We start from the raw sequence: 24,280 nt of genomic DNA, 5'->3' as shown, positions 1-24,280 counted from the left end.
TTCTGGAATATTCCCACATTTCTTCTGGACCCACTTCTCTCATGTCCAAAATGAGGAATTCAGGTTGAATTATCTTTAAGATCTGTTTCAGTTTTAGCAAGTTTGCTATAAGATGGCTGTTAAATGTCTTGCCACCCGCAACGATCACAATAGGAAGTGGCGTCTTTATTCCATAAACTTCCCCAACTCTTAGCTCCGAGAAACAAAGGTTTTAGTGCTGATTCTGATCATCAGTGGAATATTGTCACAGACTCTTGAAGTCCTTCCATGGTGGCCCAGACCCTCAGAGGGACCATGGACCAAAACTGCAGGGCAGCTACAGGCAGAACAGCCAGGACTTCCTTCATTTGTTGGGAGCTACTGGGATTCCCCAAGGTGGACCTGGGCTAGAAGCTATGCCAACATCCCTGAAGTGGCCTCAAGAACTGCAAAATTTAAAAGAGACATCTGGATTGGTGTACTCTGGGGAAGTGCACATGTCAAGTTTGTTAGTGGTTCTGACCACTTCATCAGCAAAGAATGATGTCTGTTTTCTGGTGTCCCCTTACCCATCTCCTGGTAACCAATGAAAGATATGGGAAGGCTTTTAGGACCTGCCTTTAAGTCTGTCTTCAGATATAGATTGATTTCTTTCATTATAGAATGCTCTGTTCCGTTAGTAAGATTTTAAGAGATCCACACATGCTATTCTGTTCAGTTCCCCATAGTAGGGGGAGGTTTCCAAGCATGCTTTGAGGTTGCTGCCTTTCCCTGTGTCCTGTCGGTAAAGCCTTAAAGTAACTTTCCAGGGCATTTCTTGCCTTTCTAAATTCTGCTCGTTCACTGAGATCCAGTCAAAAGCAATGATAAAACTTTCTCTGAAGGAGTCATGAGTTCATAATCAGTAGCACATGATTTAATTATTTTCTCTCTTTAGCTGTATTTAAAGTCTCTTCAGGTCAGGGCAAATGTTTTATGCTTTTGATCTACCCTGTGGCTTCTATGTGATAATTCATGTTTACTGCATTAAAACACAAGGATGAAGCGGGGGCCCTTTCTCCTTCTGGAGTCAGCTATGCTATTTTATAGTCTTGGCCTACAGAATTTATTGACATATCTTTCAGGTTACATATATCCAGATCTTCATGGGGCTGGGTTTCACTTTTGGTAAACATCAAAAACTTTGAAGCTTAAAAATATCACAGAGACTAGATCACACCATCGGACTACAGAGTCGGTATTCCCACAGGATAAGGCCTGGACATATACATTTTTAAAAAGCTGTTTCAGTGAGTCTGCTGTACAGCTCTGGTTAAGAAAGCCTGCTTCACAGAACATGAGGGCCACTCTTTGACAGAGCCATGCCCACTGGGGATCCCAGACTCCAGTGTCCTGTATGTATCCAACTACCGACGGAAAACCGCATACCATTGTTGCTAGGATTGACCTAGGGGTCCTGGATGAGTTCCAGAAATGAGGTTAATCTGGGGTTAAATTATATTTTGAGCAGGGATTCCTCCCTCAAAAACAAAACAAAAAAACCAAACCAAACAAAAAGCCTTCAATGCAACGGCTTTGGGAGTAAGGAAGGACCAGAAGAAAGAGCACAGAGGCTTCTGAGAGAAATGGTGGGACAGGATCAAAGCTAGAATTATAGGCAGGTGGCCATCTATGTAATGTCATTTTTAAGGGCCTCCTGACTTAAAATTCCATCATGAAAAATTTAATCCTTTTGCTTAAAACTTTGCCCTTGCTAAAATGGAAGTGCCCGTGAATCACATCTGATTGGGTTCATCATATCCCTACCTGAGAACTCATTGCAATGAGGCCTGTGGAAAGATCTTGAAAAAATGAGTGTCACTAAGGGTGGAAATGCTCTTAACAGGGGTTCTTGCAGCTGGACAAAGATTGCTACTTTGATTTGTATAAGGAAACTGCAACAAACAAAGATGGACAGATAAGCAGTCTATATTTTTGCCCTGCCTGTCCTGCTGAGGAGCTCCTGGGAGGCAGAGCTGCCTGCTCCTGCCCTAGAACTGATGCATCTCAGCCCCAGGGAGATGGCCTCAAGGCCTAGGCTGGTCCTAAGAGAGGGGCTCTGAGATCCTGGCTGAGGATTTTCCCTTGACTCTGTGTGGCCTCCAGCCAGTCTCCAAACTGCTTCCAGTTTCCTAGTCTGTCAAACCAAGAGAAATGCCTCTCTGGGGCATCGTGAGAGCCGCTCCTGCCACTTTCATTAAGTTTGTCCAAAAACCATAGAAAGAAAGCTTTGAGAAGTTTTAAGATGAATTACTTTTACTATTCACATTGTCTTTATGACATCAGGACTTACGTGGCATTAGGAGAAAGGAGAACTAACAGAATAATGGAGAACACAACCACCTCTCTCAGAAAGGCAATGTTTGTAGTGGAAAAAGAAACACTAAAGGGGCTTTGGGGTTGGGGTGCAAGGGAGAGAAGTCTAGAATTAGTACCAGATGCCACCAGAAGCTAACGACCCGACAAACACCGTCCTCATAAAATAAATTCCTTAAAAAGGAAGCAAATGGAAATATAAGCTAGTGAAAGAATTTGCAGCAGCTGCCCTAAAACCATTTCTCACTTCATAAACAGGTCTGGGTTGGTCCCTTTTCTTCTTTTTCCTTTTTCTGGCCTTGGTCTCATTGCATGCCACTTCTCCATCCCATGTGCTCTCCTGCTGACTCCTCCTCCCACTGTCAGTGCTAGATGCGCTTCTTGCCCTGGTGGTCACAGCAGCAGTGCTCCATGCAGTCACCCCTCTGAATGGAAGGAGACTCACTCAAAGTATTTGTTCACTGTCTTGGCTCAGCATGTTTGTCCTCAGTGCTGATGTGGATCAGTCAGGTACAGTCACTGAAACCAACTTGGTGCCCTCTTCCATGATAATTTCTTGGCAGCTGGCCAACATGAACCAAAGTGCTAATGACTCTGTTTTCCAGTACCTTCTGCTCAATATGCTGAAGAAGATATGTATTTTGGACAGCAGTGGCATGTAGCATCTATGGAGCTTGGAGTTCTTTAGCACCACTAATGAGGCACTCTCATCCTGTAAAAGATGGTCAGGTTTTACCTGCCTTTTTCAGACATAGAATGAAGACTCAGAAACAAAGACTTATTTCCTGTACTGCATACCCAATACTCAGCATTGGACCTGGGAAGTCATGCTGATTCTTAACTCTTGTCTCCTCCCTTGACTCATCAGGTCCTGTAAGGGATGCCATGTCATCACAGGGAGTAACTAAGGCATAAAGGAGTAAAACAGCTTCCTTCACATCACCCACCTCCACTTCCTCCAGCTCATACTAACACACATGAATTTAAAAAATGAGAAGGTCACAGGCATGTGATTTAAATCCCAAAAGTATAAGATCAAAAACAGCAAATTTTTCAAAGTTAGATCAAATCCACCCTTTTGGGGCTAGTGCTTTTTTTAAAATCAGCTCTCAATTATCCAAGATATTGTGTGCATATTCAATGACATTTTATTTCCTGCTTTCTTATTGCATTACCCAGCTCTTTGATAAACTCATTGACCTCTAACACAATCCAAGGGCAAACAGAGCCCATTAATGGTGAAGAGATTCACAGCAGTCATTTTGGCTAATAATTAGCACCACTGGTAACACATGCAAAAAAAAAATGTGCTCCCTGCTGGGCCATGAGTTCCTTAAGGGCAAGGTTCTTATTAATCTAGCAGCACAGAGACCTGTGTCTTGCAAAGAGCAAGTGCTAGTAGATGTTTAATAACGAGTGATTAAATGGGACAAGATGGTTGACACATTGTTGGGTAATATTTTGTATTTCAGATCCCGTCTCTTACTATGTAATTTAATACTTCTTGACAGGCATTGACTTACTTTGCTGTCTGTAATACTAACATATTTAACTTAGCAAACTTACTGGGTCTACTGCAGCCAAGCCTAGGTGAACATAAAAGTGGATAAGAGGGAGTGTTTCTCTCTAGGAAGCAAGCTCTACTTGGGAGACTTAGTATTTAGGAGACACTCAGATACTAATTGTCTTGTAGATAAGAGATTGAATTAATTAATTAATTAACAAATTTATAAACAAGAAAATATATACATAATACAAAATAGATTAAAAGAAATGTTACAAAGTAGTTATTGCCATAATTTCACTAAGAGGTTTAAATGAAGATATCTGGAGGGTTTTCTTTCTTTCTTTTTCTTTTTTGAAAAAGAAGGCCTTCTAGAAAGCTCAACAAATAGAAGTGGGATGACTAAAAGGTAGAATGGCCAACAGCAAAACAGAACACTGAGGGTATGGCCCCGGCCACTGGCAGTAGAACAGTAGAGGGAAGTAACCTGGAAACAATAAGAATCTGTGAGAAGTTGGGTGTGGTGGTGCACACTTATAATCCTAGTGACTGGTGAGGCTGAGGCACGAGGATCTAAAGTTTGAGGCCAGCTTCAGCAACTTAGTGAGGCCCTAAGCCTCTTACTGAAACCCTCTCTCAAAAAACAAATAAACAAACAAACAAAAATGAAAACAGAAGGGCAGGGGATGTGGCTCAGTAATTAAGTGCACATGGGTTCAATCTCTGGTACCAAAACAAACAAAAGACCTTATGAGATATGGATCATTATTGTCCCATATAGAAGGAGTGAAACACTAGGGAATGAATAACTCACTTCAGTCACACAGATAGTAAATGATGGAGCCAGGATCTGAGCCCTTTGGTCTAGTGCTAACACTCGTATTGTTTCTCCATGGCAGGCAGGCGACACTCTTCTTGCCCCATTGTGTCCTTGCAGCTGTCTGGGTCTAGGCCCAGGCTGGGTCTTCTTGAGCCCTGGGTAATTTATATAACCTCCTATTCCTGATTGGTTGGCCCTAGCAATTCAGGAAGCAGATCTCTGCTGAGAGGATGTCTCTGAAAGTACCTAACACAATGTCAGATATATGATAGGTATCCAGTGAGTGTGTTTCCTCTTCCTGTTAACGGGCCACTGTACGATCAGCCTATGCTGATATTCCGTGGTGTGTACTTCTGTAACTGAGCCTGTATCAAAATATTTTCATACCAATCATTAAACAGACATTGTGTTTTCTGTCATCTCAAATACCCAGGCCCTTCATACAGGGCCCCCTTGGACCTCCTTGTGATCAGGCATCTGGAAGGTCCATGCCTGTCCTCCAGGGGTCTCCAGGATTCACTTGTAAGCTTTCCCCTGGGTCTGTTGTGAGAGTTTGGGAATCAGAAGTACTGTTTGGTCAGTAATTTGAGTACCACCCTCTTCTATTCATTTACCACATTTCCAAAGCTCTTGAGATCCATTGTCCTCTTTATCCCATTCCATTTGATTCTTCTGGAAGGGCCATAGAAAGTTGTTTAACTGTTACTTGTTGACTATCCTTGTTTGTTTCTAATGCCCCTTAATTCTAAGTAATTCAGAAGAAAATGGTGTGTGAAATGTAAGTTTTGAGAAACAATTCTTCTTTCTGGTCTAGGAGGCTTTCCCAGAGTGGGCTGTGGAGTCATTGCTGCTGCCTATGGCTTCTGAACTAGTGCTAAGATGCTTCTGTTTCTGTCATCCCCAGCTGCGTCCGTCCGCCCTGTGGGGAGCAGGGCAGCTGTGCACCATTACTGCTTGATCACGTGGATATGGTGAACTGTACCTCTAGCGGCCCAGGTCACATGAAGTGTGCTATCACCTGTCAAAGGGAGTTTGCCCTTCAGACCAGCAGCGGGCAGTACCTCAGGCCCATTCAGGTGAGTTGAGAGCCACAGGTAGTAAGTGATGGAGCCAGGGCTCCTGGAGCAGGAAGCTATTCATATTTTTCTCCCTGGCTGGACGAGGGAAGGGTAGGTGTTTGTGAATCATTTGAAAGGAGAATGTGGGGCTCTAAAAAGTGAAGAGAAGCGTGTCTTAATGGAAAGGGGGTATAGAAGAGCATGCACAGCTTTCATGAACTGGGATGCACACTTATTCTGTAGGTGGGCAGTGGATATTAATTCTTTTTCTGTTCTTCTCTCTGGTTTCTGTCCTTCTCTCTGGTTTCTGTCTTCCTGACAGAAATTATTTTCCCTGCTTTTGCCTTAGAGATGAGAATGCCATAGGGGAGAGTTGTCCCATTAGGTGATCTTGGTTGTAAGTGGCTTGTCTGTGGTACATTGTCCCCTACCTGCCCCAGCCCTCCTTACCAGAGGATGGACCCTTACAGCCTGCTCCTCCCCAAAGCATCAAATCTGTTACTGAGGCAGAGATTCCACCATGGTGCTGGATTTGGCTGAATTTCCTACATTTCTACAAGCCCCGTTCCAAGTCTCTGCAGCACCAGTTCCAGGATTGCAAGGTAGTTTGGAGGTAGTGGAATACATTGGTTAAGAGCAGGCTCCAGGGACAGATCTGAATGAAATTTTAGCTCCACTCTGTATTAGGTATGTAACTTTGGATAAAAGCAAACAAAATAAAACTAATCTCTTTAAGCTTGTTTCCACATTTGTAAAATCATTGGAACAAAAAGTACTCATCTCTTTGAGTCATTATAATGACTGGCTGAAAATCATTTAAAAGCTTCTAGTAAAATGATCAGCATATAGCACTCTAGTGTTCAGCTGCCATTATTTCAAGCATGGTAATGAATTCCCAACCAAGAGCTTAGTTAGCACTCCATCCTTCCTTCAGAGGGTTTATAAAACTATAGAAATGACCTGTAGAAAACATGGCCATGTTTTGGTCATGATAGAGATCATTATCATCCTTTGGAACCTTCCAGGTTCATGCTCAAACAGAACCAAAGGATGATGGTGCTTGAGGAAAGATATTATTATCACAAGAAAAGAGTAGAAATGTGATTGTTAGATATCAATGGTCTAGAAGATTGGAGTGGTTTTCATTTTGTGCCATTTGATTGCTTAGCTGGTAGTGAGCATGTAGTAGCATTTCACTTGCTTAAAGAGCATCAGAATTTAAAGACACAATCTTGAGTTACAGAGGGTTCAGGTTCTGCCTAGAGAGAAACAATTTTAATGAACCTTGAGGTACCAACTTCACGGTCCCGGATTCTTTGGTTAAAAGGCAGAGCACTTGTCACCTGTTCTTAATTCATCTCCACTCAGGCAAAGATATAAAATTAAGATATAATTTAAAAGAATGGAAAAAGGTAGGTAGTGAATACACTTGTGTGGTAGATAAAGAAGGAGAGAGAAGAAAAGCCACTATTTGAGGTACATACAAATTAGGAGCCCATCCAAGGCAAAATGTACAAAGCCAGGGAAAACCCAGGCAATAGATGCAACGTTCGAGAGCATTCTTTAAATGATTAGTGGCTTCTTGTGGTTTGAGCCAGATTTCTTGGCTAAGTGTGTAGGGGCAGAACCTGACTGGGAGGGGAAGCTGGGAGCTCAGCCTTTGCCAGCCACTGGGTGGAGTGAGCAACAGAGCGCCTGTCACCTGAGGCTGCCCCAAAGAAGAGAATTACACAATCCCAGCTCCTGATCACAAGACAGTGGGGATGTTTGGTCTTTGTTGACACAAGAACTGAAGCTAAACAGAAAAATGTGTCTGGCTTTGAGTTGGGTTCTTCAGGCAGGCAACAGGAAAACATTGGGGTACAGGGAGGAGCAGCTAGCCAGGAGTTGATGTTGGGGTGACAGGTGCCTTTGGTTTTTGGTGCCACTGTGGTCTCTTGGCTGGCTGAGACATAGAAACTCCCCTCTCTGTCTCTGACCTCTAACTCAGTGTCCAGAGTGACTGTTGGCTGTGATTTTTCCAAATAAGCCAGGTTCATGTTCATTCCATCCCCCTGCTGTGGAAACCTTCTTCTCCCCCAACACCCCCAACACCCACTTCTCCACCAACACCCCCCATCCCAGCTGCTTCAAAGTTCTATCATCTGTCAAGGCCAGTCTCTGTGCTGCTTCCTCTGTGGAACTTCCCAGCCTGTCCCTCCCTGCCAAGGCTGGCAGCCCCACCTCCATCCCCTGTGTGCCGCCCACTCCACCCCACACAGTACCATAGGATTTGGCTTCACTTTCACATGTTTATGTTTTCTTCCTTCTGAACTCCAGCTTTCTAATTCTTTTATTTTATTATTTGCATTCTTTATATCATATTTTCTCCAATCAATATAGAAGTAGGTAGTGGTGTATTTTATAACAATAACAACAAAATCCTTAGCATTTCCCTTCTTTACTTCCTTTCTGACTTCTTCGTTCCTTTTCTCCTCCTTTCCATTCTTCCTCCTTTAGACACTTTCTTAGCCACTGTTTTAACATACAATCTGCTCCCCCAGTGGATTTTAGCTCCTCAATATCATCTAGTTTAGTACAGGACTGGGCCCTTGTGGGCACTCACTCATAATCATTCACGAAGCAGCAGCCCCCAGGAAATGACTGGACTCTCCCAGTTAACCACAAGGTACCTTGTGTGCATTGACTGTCAGCTCTTTTTAGATACTATGAACCATTCTCAGGGGAGGTAGTTATTTTCAGTAATAATTTCAGTTGGTTTATTAATAAGTATGGCAAAAAGAATCAGTTGATTTGCTCGAAAGTAGGATATTCGAGAGAATTTAATGCTGGATACAGGGAGACCATAGGAAATGGTGCAGTTTCCCAGGGTAAAGGGGATAAGCTGTCACTCTTAGGCCTAAAAGGTTATGCAGGGAGCAACAGGACCCATAGGGAAAAGGAGCAGAAGCTGTATGAAGGGGGAAGCTGAGTGATGGGCAACCCCCTCTGTCAGAGGGAGCAGAAGGATTAAACATGAGGCTTCCCCTCCTCTCTCCCTCTCCAACCTTCAGCCACTGCATACTAGGGCAGAACCAAGCACAAGTCAGAGGCAGGAAGTCCACAGGGGCCAGTGTTCCTGGTTATTGTCCCTGAGGCAGAGAACAGATCTGGCAAATCAAGGGGAGATAGCCAACCACGATGGCCTGCAGGAGCAGGTCCTCTGATATGCAACAGGCTCCTGTCAGCATCACATTAAAAACAGTGAGGCAGAAACAGGGAGCAAGGCAGAAGAGTTTTACCTGTTTTAAATGTTTAGACAAATGACCACTGAAACTTTGCTGAAACCTGTGACCTTGACAGAGACAAAATCTCTGTTTCTAGAAGGAGATTCTGCTCACATGTTCCTCTGGGCACTGGAGCCAGGATGTGAGCTGTGCACCCCTCGACTGTGGCACTCCTGACTCATCTTTGGTGAACTATGCCACCTTCTCCTGCCCGGAGGGCACCTATTTCCTGAGACGCTGCTCCATCTCTTGTGTCCCACCAGCCAAGCTCCAAGGTACTGCCTGGTCAACCAGCAGCTGTGTGCAAGTTCTCCTTGGTCCCTCACTCTTTGGGGTAGCTTGAGGCTCTCTGCATTATCCCTACACCCTTCCCATTTGCTCCATGGTGACACCCCCTCCTGATAACAGAAAAAGTCCCAAAGGGCACCTCCTTTCTTAGTCCTTTGTTCAGAGTTAAAATTTGCAGCTATTCTATGGATTCGGGTTTTGTTCTATTTTCTAGAAGAGACAAACACAGTTATGTCACTTTTCCCTGACTATACCACTAATTAGAGATGAAGGTGGGATGGAACCTGCTCTCACTGACCCCATGCCTTGCTCTTTACCTCACCAGGCTTCTTTGGCATGTCTAGCCATTATTTGTGATGAATGCAGACTTCAGGCCCTCCTCTGTGAGATGCAGATGTTGTCGGTCTCGGGTGGGCTGGGGATGTTACTTAGCCATGGATTGCACTGGAAAAGCAGAATGACACAGAGGCCTGAGCAGTGTGTTTCAGTACAGAACTCTGCATCCAAACTGCTTGCATTCAAACCCTAACTCTGCCCCTTTAAGCTTGGGCAAGTTATTGAACCCCACTTTCCTCATCTGCACAAGAAGTAATAACAACAGACTCTATTTCCTAGGGTCATTTGAGGTTTGAAGTTTACACAAGCTGACAAATGTAAAAGGCTTAAATCAGTGCCTGGCATTGATAGCCACTGTAAAAATGTCATCGAGCCTGATTTTCATGTTGTCATTGCTGTTTTTTTATAGTCTCTAAGTAGGGAGGGAAGTCAGGAGTTGGTTGATAGCTTTTCTTTCGTTCAAATGTTTATGTGACCTCTGTTCTATACAAGAGACCACACTGGGTTCTTTGTCCTATGGTAACAAGAGATGCCGCTCCCCAAGGAATACTGTGTCTGTTGAATAATGTAACACGGTGGTGGGTTTTCATTCTCTCTGCTATTACCATCTTCTTGGACTCTCCGTTCTAAGCACCCTATGCTTCTCTTTCCTGGAACCAGGACCCAGCCCATGGCTGACCTGCCTTGAAGATGGACTCTGGTCTCTCCCCGAAGTCCACTGCAAGCTGGAATGTGAGGCTCCCCCTGTTATTCCCAATGCCAACCTGCTGCTGCCTCACTGCCTCCAGGGCAGCCACGACGTGGGCAGCGTCTGCAGATACGAGTGCAAACCCGGCTACTACGTGGAAGGGGGTGTGGAGAGGAAAACCAGGAAGTAAGTGGCAGTGCCGGGGCCTTCAGTCTTACCTGCCCTCCCTCCTTGTTCCTCTTCCCCATGGGCCAATCCCAGAACTTTCCTTTGGAAATCACAGAGAGCCCTCTGGCTGCCCACTGTTGGCCCTGTTTGCTCTCTGTACAGTCCCTCCTCCCCTGAACAGGAATGTTCTCCAGTCACAAAGGCAGGTGACCTTCTGGGTTTTTTTTCACAGATATTCTCTCCATAGGAGACTCCAGTCTCATCCAGGTGCTTTTTGAAGAATGTCTGCCCTAGTTGCCATTTTCCTTGCAATCACGTGTTGGGGGCCCCCCTGTCATGCATGTCACCTGTTGCACTGCCTCTATCAGTCAACTTACAACTGAGGGGCAGGTGGACTGCCTGGCCTGGTCCCCATCCAGACTCTTACCAGATGCGTAATGGTCAGAAGGTTCTTCCTCTAACTTAGTTTTCTCATCTATAAAATGAAGATGATGATGAAGGCTACCTGATAAAGCTGATATAGGGATGAATTGAATTAGTGCATGTAAAAGAAAACAGGGAGCTTATTTTTAAAACAGACAAGCAACACATTTTAGCTGTTATTATTGCTGTTATGCTATTTCCACTTTCTCCTCCCTGAACCTTATGGGTGCTCACTCCTGGAGCCATAGCCAGGGGGCCCTCCTCTACAGGCCTGGGGGATAAGAAAGAACAAGCTTTAAGGCATAATTTTAAAAGAAGAGCTTTAAGAGTCATGCTGAGGTTCAGATCCCCATCTCTTCTTTACCAGCTGAGGAACTTCAGGTGAGTTACCTAACTCTTTGGGTCTCGATCACCTTTGTAAATTTTATATAGCACCCACGTCAGAGTGATGCGTTGAGGATTGAGATAATGAGTATCACACTGGGCCAGCTTGAGCCACCTACTCAATGGTTTCAGAAAAAGAGGCTTTCTCTGAACAAATAAAAAATAAGCAACAACAAAAAGCTTTCAGAGAAAAGAAACTCCTTGTATTTAGGAAGTAATAGGTATTCTTTCTCTATCATTCATAATATAAGCACAGGAAAAAAAATAAATCTATTTCTTACCCAGGGTTTAATTCAAAGCCTGACCACAGTTTTTTTTTTTTCTTTCAAGTTGTAGATGGACACAATACCTTTATTTTATTGTGTACTGAGGACTGAACCCAGTGCCTCACACATGCAAGACACAATGCTCTACCACTGAGCCACAACCCCAGACCTCACAACTTTTTTTTTTTTTCAAGAACTAACAAAGCCCAGCCACACCATACCAACAATGCCAGGAGATGCAAACTTGACTTGTGAACTTGACTTCTCTAAGGGGACAGAAGAAAATCAGGATTCTTACCATCCTACTGCCTGGTTCCCATGGGACTACCATTTTAGTCTGGGGCCTGTGGCGCCCTGACCTTTCCCAGGGCTTCCATGCCAGGAAAAAGCTCAGGCTCAAAGTGGAGAGAGCAGGCATCCTCCCCACCTGTCCAGCAGGTGAAGAGCCAGGCTGACTGGAACACAAGCCACACTGATGAAAAATTCATAGGAAGTGGCACCCTCTGCAGCAGGGGACTCCAGCAGGTGCAGTGAATAGTTTTTGACAACCAAGAGCACATCTGCAGGTGATTTTCCTAGGATCTAGGTGCCATTTGCATAGACACACCTTGCCAGGCAGGAAGCACACAGGAGTCTCCGGTGAGAATGGTCTTACAGAGAGCCCAAGGCTGCTGTTCCCTGGCTTCTCCCCGCTCTCTTCTTGCCTGCCTGTTTACATAGTGGCAGCCCCTGGGATCTCTGCAGAACAGTGCTGTGAAGAATGATCTAGGGGGACAATAATGTCTCAGGACAGGAGGAATTGAGGGTCAAGAGGTGATTTCCAGCTTTCTGGGCCAACGGCTGAGCTCTATGTTGGGGAAAATGAGGTTTCACCCAGAGCTCTGGTTGTTCTGCCTGTCCCCAGTCAGGGGCACTTGAAGGCCATATGTGGACTCAGCTTTTCTGGCTGTGAAACTGGACACTTTCATCGCAACATCAGCATCAGTGTTGGCTTAAACATTTACATTCACCAGCACTGTGCTAAGGAGAGATTAAATTATTTACTGTGCTGTGTAAACTGATTAAATCTTAGTTTACACCTGTTTACATAGCAGGCAACGAATTGGTAATCAGACGTTTGCAAGTTGGGTGTAAATCACTGTCCCTTGCCACTTGTGTTTACCCAACACACTGTGCTGACCTTGTTTCTCCCATGTGGGAAAAGCCCAACATTGTACAAATGGGGCCCTAAGATTCTTCCTGGGACTTGCATGCATGAAGAGAAGAAATGGAGAAAAGCAGGCAGGGCATCAATCCAGAGAGAGCAGGGACATGCTAATTTTATGCATTTGTACAATGCAGTGTGGAGAAAAGCCCTATTACTTGATGGTTAGATTTGCAACTTGTTGGCATGACTCCGAGAAGCAGAGTCAACATCTTTGTTGGGTCTTAGTTTTCACATCCATCATATGAAGGAAACAGCACTGTTTTGAGACTGAAAGTTGGGTAATGTATTGAAAGCATTTTGTACAACCCTGAAGTTCACTGCATATACTATGCCAGGTCTTACTTCTTGTTTCTTTTTTTTAATACTTTTTTAGTTGTAGATGGACACAATATCTTTATTTATTTGTTTATTTTCATGTGGTGCTGAGAATAGAACCCAGGGCCCCACACCTGCAAGGCAAGCATTCTACCACTGAGCCACAGCCCAAGCCCCCTTGTTCATTTCATTTTAAAAGAAAAATACACAGAGGCAGGCTCTTGTGAGACCATCGTGAGCCGCAGTCCGGCTGCAGCACAATAACCGGGAGGTGACGAGCAACTTGTGTACATTGATACAGCAGGAGTGGGAGCCGTTTATTGTAGGACAAGAGGGGTATATATACATTACACACAGCTTATCTTACTTAACATAAACTAGATACAGCAGTCAATCAATAAGGAATCTCCACACTTAATGGCTCTCTGGCATTACTTCTCAAACCACTCCCTCTAGCAAAATGCCAGGCGCCATCCTGAATTGTTTATAGACCCTAACAATCGTGGGCCACACCCTCTTTCAACCATTCCATCTCACACCCAATTTCCCTTCTTCCTCGCTGTCTCTTGTCAATTTCTTTTCCTGGCTTCCCCCCTATGCCCATATCTTCCATTTTGATGCTTCTCTGAGTTCTCTTTTCTCTCTTGACATAAGTAATTTTGAGGGATGGATTGTGGTTCACATACTGATGACTTCTAAATGCTTGCCTGCCACCATAGATTCTTGCCTTTGAAGCTATGAGGGCTGTGAGGCCAAATACCTGCAGATGTGGCCACTGGGACATCCCAGCTGCCTCTCAAATTCTTAACTACATAAAACAGACCACTTAATAATTTCTTTTTTTTTCATTTTCTTTATTTTTTTTATTTTTTATTGATTTTATTTTTTAAAATACATGACAGCTGAATGTATTAAAATTTTTATTACCCATATAGAGCACAGTTTTTCATATCTTTGTATAAAGCATAATCACACCAATTCATGTCATTATATGTGTACTTGTTTTTTTTTTTTGCATTACAATTCTTATTACACATATATACCACAATTTTTCATGTCTCTGTTTGTATATAAAGTAGGTTGACACCCAATTCATGTCTTCATACATGTACTTTGGATAATGATGCCCGTCTAATAATTTCTTGCAAATCTGCACATCTGTGTTCCACGAGGCTGACAGGAGCCCTGGGGCCTGTCACCTGATTCTTCGGTGTCTCTCACCCTCATCAGTCATGAACTCTGACCGAGTGTCATTATCTTACTGACTCACATATATCCCTAGCTCCCTATCCCTGCTGCCACTTCTCTATAGTGGGCCACTATCATTTTTCACTTCTGATGTGATATTTGAAGGAAAATAATAATGTCTTCCAAAAAACTCAAATTCAATTATGGTAGTGCCCACATAAAACTGAATAAGTGTCCTCTCTGCCATTCCATTTAGACAGGGAAAACAGCTTAAAAGGAAATGGCTTCCTGTCATGTGTGATCTGTGTGGGCCTTGCTTACCTCCCCAGCTTAGCTCTCACTGCTTCCCTGGGGCCACTTCTTTCCAGTCCCACACACTCCTTCTGGACCTTGGGCTTCACAGCTACTGAACTTCTTTTGCTCCTTTTGAGAAGCTTTGTGGAGCATGCCTCGGGGCCAACCCACAAGCTCTTCCTTCTGCCCAGAGCTCTTCCCAGTAGTGACCTTTTGCCTGACCAATTCTACTGTCCTGTGTTTCGAATGGGTATGATTTTTGTCCAGGAGCCTACCAGATGCCCCAGACTGTAGGAACAGCTCCTCTGTGGACTTGCACAGCAAACAGATCTTCCTCAGTGACATCGACCACCCCCTGACTGCCAGTGTTCCCGTTGCTCCTTCACATTCTTCAATAGACCATGAATATTTTGCTTCACATTATGTGCCCACTACTCAGTGTGCTCACAGGTTGGAACTCAGGAAATACTGGGTGGATGGAGGAAAGCACTGCATTCGTAAGAAAACCCAGGGTAGGATTTTGATGTGAAAGTTAATTTCAAAATGATGGTAAAAGAAAGAGACAGATTCTCATCTGAGTTGGTAGAGATCTTTATTTCAGGTGCTTTAGTGGGAAAGAAAACTTTAAAATTTTATGTGTACACTTTTCTTCTAGTAATTTTTGCAGTATCAGAGAAGGAATGGTCATTTCTCCAAAGACAATTTTAATTTCATTTACCCACAGACATTTACACTTGATGAGCACAAGCTAATAATAACAGAGGAAGGCCAGGCTCTCAGTTCACTACATCAGCCATCCTCACACTTGGCTGCACATGAGGATCACCCAGAGCCATCTTAAAATCCTGCTGTCCAGCTCATGCCCCAGCCAACAGAGGGCCCTGGCTTATAGTGGTTCCACTGTATGATTTCTTGACTTTTCCGTGGTGCATTAGAAACTGTACTTCAAGTTTTGAATTTTGACTTAGCAGTCTGTGGTAGGCACCATGGCTTCCTGTCAGCCCCATGACCAGAGCCCAGGAGGGTGACCTTCTGGATATGTATATGTGTGTATATATATATATACACATATTAGTTTATAAAGGGCTTATTAACCCATCCCAAGTTCAGGGATATCAGTACATCAGTGTCTCCAGGGGTGGAACCAGGAGTCAGTGTTTTGAAAAGCCCCCCCATGTCACTCCAGTGCACAGCCAGGGTAGAGAAGCCCCAGTCTAGTGGAAACTCCGTACCTGCTCAGACATTATTGTGGTGAGATTTTGGACTTCCTAACCAATAAATGAATAAAGTAAAAAAGTTCTCTTTCCAAAATTTGTGCAAGAGCTCTTTTGCTTGGCAGATTTTTCCATGTCACTTTGGGAATGATTTATTTTTGAAGATAACAAAGATAAGGACAGAATTGCAAAGAGCCTGTGAAGGGTCTATAGTCGCAGGTACACTTTCCTCTTGGCAGCACATAACACACTCAAACCTCCTTTTCCTCTTGGACAATTAACTTCCACATACAGGCTTTCATTAATCACTCCTTTGTTCTTTCATTATCCTGACTTCCTAGAAGGCTAACATAAATGTGTTTGACTTATATGTTATCAAAAGCACCATCTCCTATTCTCCCTTATCTTTCCTGGCCACAGTGGCCTCTTTCTTATGACATGTTATCTGTATGAGTACAGTTTACGTTAACCTCATTAAGGCTGACAATTTAACTTCTAAACTATTCCAGCCATCCAGTTTTGCTCAGGCAACCTCTCCTTCGACATGCCATTTGAAATGCCATCTGCAAGGTGCTGGAGTAGACAGAGATGCTTGAACATAATTGGACGTAGCCATCTTTTCTGAGATTACCCACGGTATGACCTTCCCAAAGCACATACCTCAACTTACCTTCTATAACACATCTGCAGATCAAGACTGTGATAGGGAGGCCTCACGCTGTGGGTGTTTTCTGTTGATCTCATGCTTGGTTGGTGAATGCCTTCAGTGGAGCCAGGCCTGCTCTGACTGGGGGCAGAACCAGGGCTGGTCTGGAGTTGGGTGTACACACTAGACCCCTCGATAACCCACAACAAGCTCGTTGGCATGGAGTCAGAAAGCCCAAGCCTGGCCCTGCATTAGTGGATGCCTCACCACCACTCACCGTATGCCAAGTATTTTGCATATATAACCCCATTCAGTTCTCATGACAATAATACATTTTAGCACTAATATAATCTATTGTGACACAATAATATGTAATTTGGCATATTATAATCCATTTTAGTATATGATTATCCCCTATTACAGATGAGGAAACTGAGACTCAGATGTGATTATGACCCTCTGTTTATTGCTCAGCCAATTAATGGTGAGGCTGTGGCTAAAACCACTCTAACTCCAGAGCCTGTGCTCTTGGCTAACATGGCTTTTGATCTTGAAATCATTTCACTTCTGTCAGCCTCCTTTTCCACATTCGTAAGATAAAGTCTGAATGTTCTTTAGCTCAAAAAGTCTGTATTTTATTTTCTGTAACAAAACAGCTAATTAGAAGAACTAACACTTTGCTCCCACACGGTGGAGAGAAGTGATATATAGCCAACTTATTATCACCAGAAAAAAAAAAGGGGGGGGGCGGCATCATTATAACACAAATACCACCCAGGCATGAAGTTAGTAGGAAATGCTGAAGGTGATCTTAGAGTGACTTTCGGAGAGCTCCTAGTCTGAATGGGCAGCCAAAGTTCTATTCTCCTTTCTAGATGGGTTTTGGTCCATCATTCTCTCAAGAGGACTTAGATCTATGTCTCCTCTGAAGATAGAAAGTTAGGAAAAATATTTGAGAGTTGTAGAATTGAGCTTAAAAATCAAGTACTTCCCTACAATTTCTGAAGAAGGCAGTTCAGTCAAACTACTGACTCAGTCTAAGATTTATCTCCTGGCTTAGTAATCATATAGGCTCTGGGCTTGGTGATATCTCAATCTGAATTCCAATTCTTCTATTTCTTAGCTCTTTGACTTGAACAAGTTACTGATCTGTAGTGAACATTACTATTCTTATTTACAAAGAAGAGCTAATAGGAACACTTACAGGTTTTTTGTGAAGATTAAATGAGATAATAGATACAAAGAACTGAGCACAATTTCTGGCCATATTCAGCTTTAGTCCAGCAGTAACTTCTGCTGTTTTCCACTGCCACCACCACCCCCACCACTATCAGCGCCAACATGTCTTCCAGGAGCTTAACACCCCTTGCTGGCCTGGCACTCTTCTGGTATGTTTAACAGGACAGCTCGGCCACGTTTCTTACCAGTGGCTGATGGCTCCTATCTGTGGCTACCTCCTGTACTTCAGAAAAAGAGCAGAGAGACCAGAAAAACTGGAACTGGCACATACAGTGGGAAGTACAGGTGTTCAATTACCAGATGGCGGAGAATCTATTCCTCTGCCAATAAAAGAAACACACACATCAAAACAGAAATTTCATGAAATAGTAAAACACACACACACACACACACACACACACACACACATCCCTCCCCCAGTCAAAGCCCTGTCTGTGTGTCTCAAATCATGTCACTGCCACCCAATGAGTAATCCAAGTGCTACAGTGGCTTCAAGTAGACCATAAAAAGAAAAAAGAGGGACATGGGAGAAAAGAAATGGAAATAAAAAAGCAAGATAGAGCTGGACATACTTCAAAAGTTAGGCTGGGCAAATCAGGCTGGTCTGGAAGGAGAAGCACCAGGGCATGTACTGCAGATGTTACAAATACTTTGGTTCTTAATTTTTTTGAACAATAGCTCAAGAACTTCTGAGATACAATTGATGTTATCCTTCTATAGGAAGAAAAAAATAAGACTCAACTAATGAACTGCAAATGTGTTACTACATTTGACAATGGACTTACAACTTTTAAAAATCACTAAAATAATCAAGGTAATGTTTAAGCTCTGAGTCATAACATTGTACACATATGTAAATGAGTAGGAGCTAAGCCTATGCTTCACCTGTGCTATCTACAATTTGCCAAGAAGGGTAAACACTTTAATATCTGTGTACACTCTTGCGTCTGAGAGAAATGGGAATTTGTTTTCTTTCCATTAAGGCTTTTTCTGGCTTTATAATTAGTGTTTGTAGTAAATATATTCAAAGTTTATCCTGAGAATCTTCAATTCTCTTGCCATCGAAGGATAATGTGAGCTTTAAGCTAATTTATTACAGCTTCTTTTGGCTCCAAAATGACTGAACCTCCGCTCTGAGCCTTGTCCATGCAAACACACCTGGGTCCAGGCCAGCTTGTGGCTGCAGACTTTGCAGGGCTGGCAATCGACACAAAGACCCTCACTTCAGATACTACTGCTGGACTCACAGGTTTCCTTGTGACCTTTGATCCTGAGCAAGGCAGCACCTTATCATGAAACTCCCTGTAAGACTCATGCTGCCTTTTCTTCCTTCCCCCACCCCACGTGGAAGGCTCTGCTCACCTTGTCTTCAGCCTAGTGGGGAGCATGTTCATGGTGACCTTGCCTTGCTCTGAAGGGATGGGGCGGGGCCAGGCCCAACTGTCACATGGGGGACTCTGGGGCAGCAGAAAACTGAAGAATAAGTAGGGTGGCAATACTGATAGTACCCCACACTCTGCACACAGAGAAAACTGGAGTGGGCTTGGTGAGGGAGCAGATCTTTTGTGGGACATTCCTTTCATGACATACTTTAAATACAACCATTTATATAATCTGATGATGCTGTGAGGGATGTGTGGTTATCTCCATTCGTCAGATGGGGAAACTGAGGACAAGAGGTCAAGTAATGGATTCCAAGTCAGGGATTTCTTGGCAGTCAGGGCTGTAGCCTGGTTCAGTCCCCTGTTCTGCTGCATCTGCTCTCAGCCACTCTGCCACACTCGCCCCTGAAGAGGGTCCTGGTACAGGCACTCCTGCCAAGGGCCCTGTGACTTCTCACTCTTCCTCTTTGGGCAGGGACACTTGGCAAGGAAAATGTTGACCAGCACTCTTCCCTTCATCTCACATCAAGGGCTGTGATGTCAGGAGTGTGGCAAGCACAAGACACACCTGTGTGCAGTCCTCGTCCTTAGGGAGGGATGCTGGCTTTCCAGGTGCCCTGACAATACACTAGTGGGCTCAGGACTCATTGCTGTGCTTCTGGAGTGGGGACCATGCCAACATCTGTGCTTTCCCACAGAGAAACACCGGCAGTGGCTGGTTGGTCAACTCTGGGCATGAGCATGGGTGTGTGCCTGCACCTGTGAGTCGGACCGAGCTAGACTAGGGACACAGCAATACCTGGAAGAATCCTTGTACTGAGAAATTGGTACTGAAACTTTTGAAGATAGCAAGGGATTTCTCACAAATGAGAGAAATTGCTCTCTAAAAATGAGTGTACACAGTGTATTACCCTTTTCTGTAAGAATTTTGCCCTACTGGACCCCCACCAGGCTGTCCCCTGCACTGACCCCCCCCCACCCCGCACTACACGAGGGAGGGAAGAAGAGCCAGGAAGGCGGACACACCTTTCTCCATTCACACTTGGCAAAGGCTGGAACCTGTGCTTCCTTTACACCACTGGGCTCCAGTGGGCACCGTTCCTTCTGCCTGGCACACCCTTCTCCTTCTGTACCCAAGAACCACCTCAGACTACCCCCTTCCTGACACCCTGCAATCTGCAGGCAGTGTTGCTACCTCACTTTTTTGGGCTCCCATGGGTTCTGGCCCTATTGTAGTATTTACATTTGTTTCTCCAACTGCAGGGCCCAATGCAATGAACAGGCATACACCAGCAACTCATGAATAATTGCTGAATGGACGTATGAATGGACAAACAATTTAATGGTGAAAATGGTGAAGGCCAAGAAATCTCCAGTTTCTCAAACACACACAGATAAGAGTTGATAGTAGGATCTGAGGAGTAAATTGTATGTAGTATGTGTTTCAGTTTAAATCACATGCCTTGGAGAAGCTTCAGATTGATTTCAATCCAGGGAGTAACTTGAACATGTTGGTAGGAAAAACTATTGTCCGTCATATGTGGAAAGGACCAGAAAGTCATGGAGAGATAGAACAAGGGCAGCTGATGTTGAAGTGAGAAAGGCTGGGAGGACAATGGCAGTGGAAGACGGAGAAGGGACCCTAAACTTGGGCTTAGGTGGTTCAGCCTGGGGCACAGGGTGTTACTGCACCCGCCAACCTGGAGACGAAGATTTAGCAGCAGAAAGTCCAAAGATAAAAGCAAGGAGTGGGATGAAGAACCGATAGTCCCCACTTACAGGAGGTAACTCGCTCTTCACTCTGATGGACAGCTGTATATTACATACAGAAGAGTTTGGAATGGGACCTTTTGGGTTTTTTTTTTTTTCCCTTGAGTAAAAGTGAAAAGGAAGGCTAGAACCAGTGTGTTGGACTGGGTGGCCTGGCTGATGCTACTTCTTGCCTAGTGGAAAGGGCTGGGGCAGAAAGTGTAGACCACTCTGAGCAGCCTGGGCTAGTCAGGTCTGGGGTCTGCCTGCTGCTCTTTTAGGATACTGGTGGCTGGAGAAACCAGGCCTGCGATTTGCTAAGAGGAACACTGGCGTGGGGCTTGGAAGTGCTGGTGGTTCTCTTTGGGGTGGGTTAGAGGACTATGCCTTCTAAAATGGTCTAGATCAGTTTGTCTCAAACTGCCTAGGAATCACTTAGGGCCTTAAAATACAGATTCTGATTGAGACACCCTGGGACGAGTCCTGAAATTTCTTTCTATCCAGCTCCCAGATGACTGTAGCACTGCCACACTGCACAGCCGCTCTGAGTGCTAACTGTCCAGTCTATCTGCTGAGCAAAGAGGTTCTTTACTTTCAGTTCAGAAACTGGCCATGTGTCAAGCCAAACACTTAACCAGTTAACACTTCCATTGCTTTTTTTAAAAAAAATAAATGGTGAAAGTTTAATGATTTGATATTATTTTCTGGTACAATTTATATGCAGAAACATTTTTTGGATAATACTTCCATTTCTTAATCTGTGTAATAGGAATAATGCCATTGGCTTCTCTCCCTTTCATCTCCCTTTGAGGGTAGGGCACCTGCACAAATGCACTAAGGGGAGGTAAGGTATGTGCAGCTCCATTTCTAGGGACACCACAGCTTTCATCCTGGGATATCAGACTCATTGTGGGGTTTCATCCTGGGATATCAGACTCATTGTGTGGCTGTGATATCAGACTCATTGTGGCACACTGACCATTTACATAACCCCAGGCAAGTTATTTTAATTATCTGCACCTTGCTTACTTCACCTATGAAATAAAGTATATTGAACCAAAACTTATCAGTACCTATTATATCCCAAGCATTGTTCTGGACACTGAAGATCTTTAAATAAGGTCACCAAGCTTATATTTCGGTAACAGGAGACTGGCAAGAGATGAGAAAAGCCAAAAGCAAAACAATTATAGATTATACATTCTATGGAAGGAACAACGATGCTTTGACTTAAAAAGCAGTTATAAGTATAAAATAAGGATGCTCTGGGGTGGTGAAAATTATTCTTGATAGAAAGAAAGAGAAGGAGCTAGTCAGGAGAATAACAAAAAGAAAAGGATCACAAGCAGAGAGTGTAGCACTCAAGTCCCATGGAAGGAAAAATCTTGGGTTGTATTTGGAATTCTAAATCCTGAGTGTGTGAAGTGCATTAAAGAAAGTGAATATGTCATGGAATGGGGACAGAGTGAGGTCATACCATGCAGGGCTCACAGACTAACATGAAAAGTTCAGATTTTTATTTTTCTTGCAAGCAGAAGCCACTGAAATGTTCTACACAAGGAAATGACACAATCTAATACATTTCTTTATTTTTATGAAAATTCCCTCCAGTTGGTACTTGCTGACTAGATGGAAAGAGAGCCAGAGGACAAGTGTGCTGTCCAGGTGGAAAGTGAGAGATGGTAGCTCATGGTGACATATGTGACTGTGGAAATGTGGAGGTATTGGGACAAATTCCAGAGATATTTGGGAGGTACCAGTGACTGGACAAATTGATGGATTACATTAGATCAGACGGGACTCAGGAAAAGTAAGATTGAGAGAAAGGATGAAATCGGGATGTCACCTAAGTTTCAATTTTGAGTGACAAGATAAGTAGTGGTGTCATTGACTAAGCTGGGATGAAGGAAGAGGAGCATATGTAGAGAGAAGGGAATCGAGCACTCAGATGATAGTAGTCCCTATAACACAGGGTGGGCTTGAGATAAAATTATTTGATATACATTCTTCTATACAATGACTCTCTGAAGTGCTCAATATTTTTTTTCTGTTGTTGTTATTATCCATGAAGGACTGCCCATTGGAGACACCAGATGCCCTTGATTGGCAAAGACATAATTCTCTTGGACTCAACCAATCATCTGTTTCTCTAATGGAAAATAAATATTTCTTTTGAAAACTCTTTAGTGGTGATAAAAGAATGGGGTAGACACATGTGTGCTTCTAAGCAACATCAATCAAACTTGCAGCCAAGTTTTGATTACAAGATCTTTTTTTCTGGCAATGAGGTAAAAAGTAGAAAAAGCACAGCTGGATTTTCAGCACTAGGTGGATACCACAAGTTCTGGAAATTGGAAAAAGCACCTTCTAACTTGGAAATAGTGGTGATTTGTCTGGAGAAGTTAGAGGGAAAATAAATACAAGCCTTACCCTAACCCGAACTCCTCATGCTACCAGTGGCAGAATGAGTAAGAAGTCAGAGAGTGAGGCTGCCCAGCTAGCAACCCTGCCCAAAGGCTGGACTTAGCAAAAACCAAACAGGGTAGTGACTGACTTGCTGGGTGACTGATTTGAATCTCTGTTTTTCTCACTTGGGGCATATTTTCACTAGCATGGGAAGGAGTAGACGGTTTACCAACCTGACTGCATATAAAAAAAACTGAGGCAGGGGATTTGGTTCAATAGGCTTGGCAATCTACGTTTTTAAATAGCACCTATGGGATTCTGATGGGGCTGGTTAAGAAATTTCACTTGGAAACCATTGGTCTAAAGGTTGAGGTATTTTTGCTACAACTTGAAACTTTGAAATCTATTTTTGATTTTGCTGGTGACTTGCAGGCTAGGTGATATTGGGGGGCTCATCTACTTGGTTACCAATGTGCAGTTTCCTGCCCTTAAAATGAAATATTTTAGCTTCCCTTGTTTCACTGGGATTAAGAATGGGTTACCCAAAAGATACTTGGAGTGAGCTTTCAGAAAAGTCTTGGGATCTCTGTCCTGGTAAGGGCCTGTCTTGCATTGGCCTTGTACACAAACCAAAATCTTCAAGATGCAAAGTCATTCACTATATACCTTTAAAGAAACTCTTGGCTCCTGACTTATACATATGATCTAAGGGATTGGGCCACTGTGAATGAACACGGTTTCTTCACTAACGATCTTAAAACTGGTCAGAGACCAGTTTTCAACATCACCAAATTGGAAGAAACACGAAGGCAGCTGTAGCATTGCTGGAGATCTAAATAGGGCCATGGTTGCATCCTGGTCAGTTGGGGCTGCTATGGCAGAATACCATGGAGTAGGTTGTTTAAACAATGAGCATTGATTTCTTACAGGTCTAGAGACTGAAAAGGCCAGGATCAAGGTGCTGGCGGACCCCTTATTTGAGAGCACTTTTTCTAATTCGCAATGTCCATCTTCTTCTGTGCCCTCTCAGGACAGAGTGCAGAAGGCAAACTTTTGTGTCTCTTCTAGGAGAACTAGTCCCATCTTCGTGCCCGCCCCCCCCCCC

At 43.8% G+C, this 24,280-nt stretch overlaps 1 protein-coding gene across 1 annotated transcript in view; it reads left to right on the top strand.

Moving 5' to 3' along the window:
- Positions 1 to 24,280, top strand: part of Pappa2 (pappalysin 2) — a 256,472-nt gene that overhangs the window by 176,555 nt on the left and 55,637 nt on the right. Inside the window, exons 15-17 of the mRNA XM_015492059.2 lie at positions 5,563 to 5,734; positions 9,080 to 9,257; positions 10,267 to 10,480. Of these exons, the coding sequence (XP_015347545.1) occupies positions 5,563 to 5,734; positions 9,080 to 9,257; positions 10,267 to 10,480 (564 nt within the window). The remainder of the gene's footprint in view (positions 1 to 5,562; positions 5,735 to 9,079; positions 9,258 to 10,266; positions 10,481 to 24,280) is intronic.

The sequence above is a fragment of the Marmota marmota genome, unplaced genomic scaffold (assembly GCF_001458135.2).
Source record: "Marmota marmota marmota unplaced genomic scaffold, marMar, whole genome shotgun sequence".
Lineage (NCBI taxonomy): Eukaryota > Metazoa > Chordata > Mammalia > Rodentia > Sciuridae > Marmota > Marmota marmota.
Note: the sequence above shows the minus strand (reverse complement) of the source record. Positions and strands in the feature narration are given on the sequence as shown.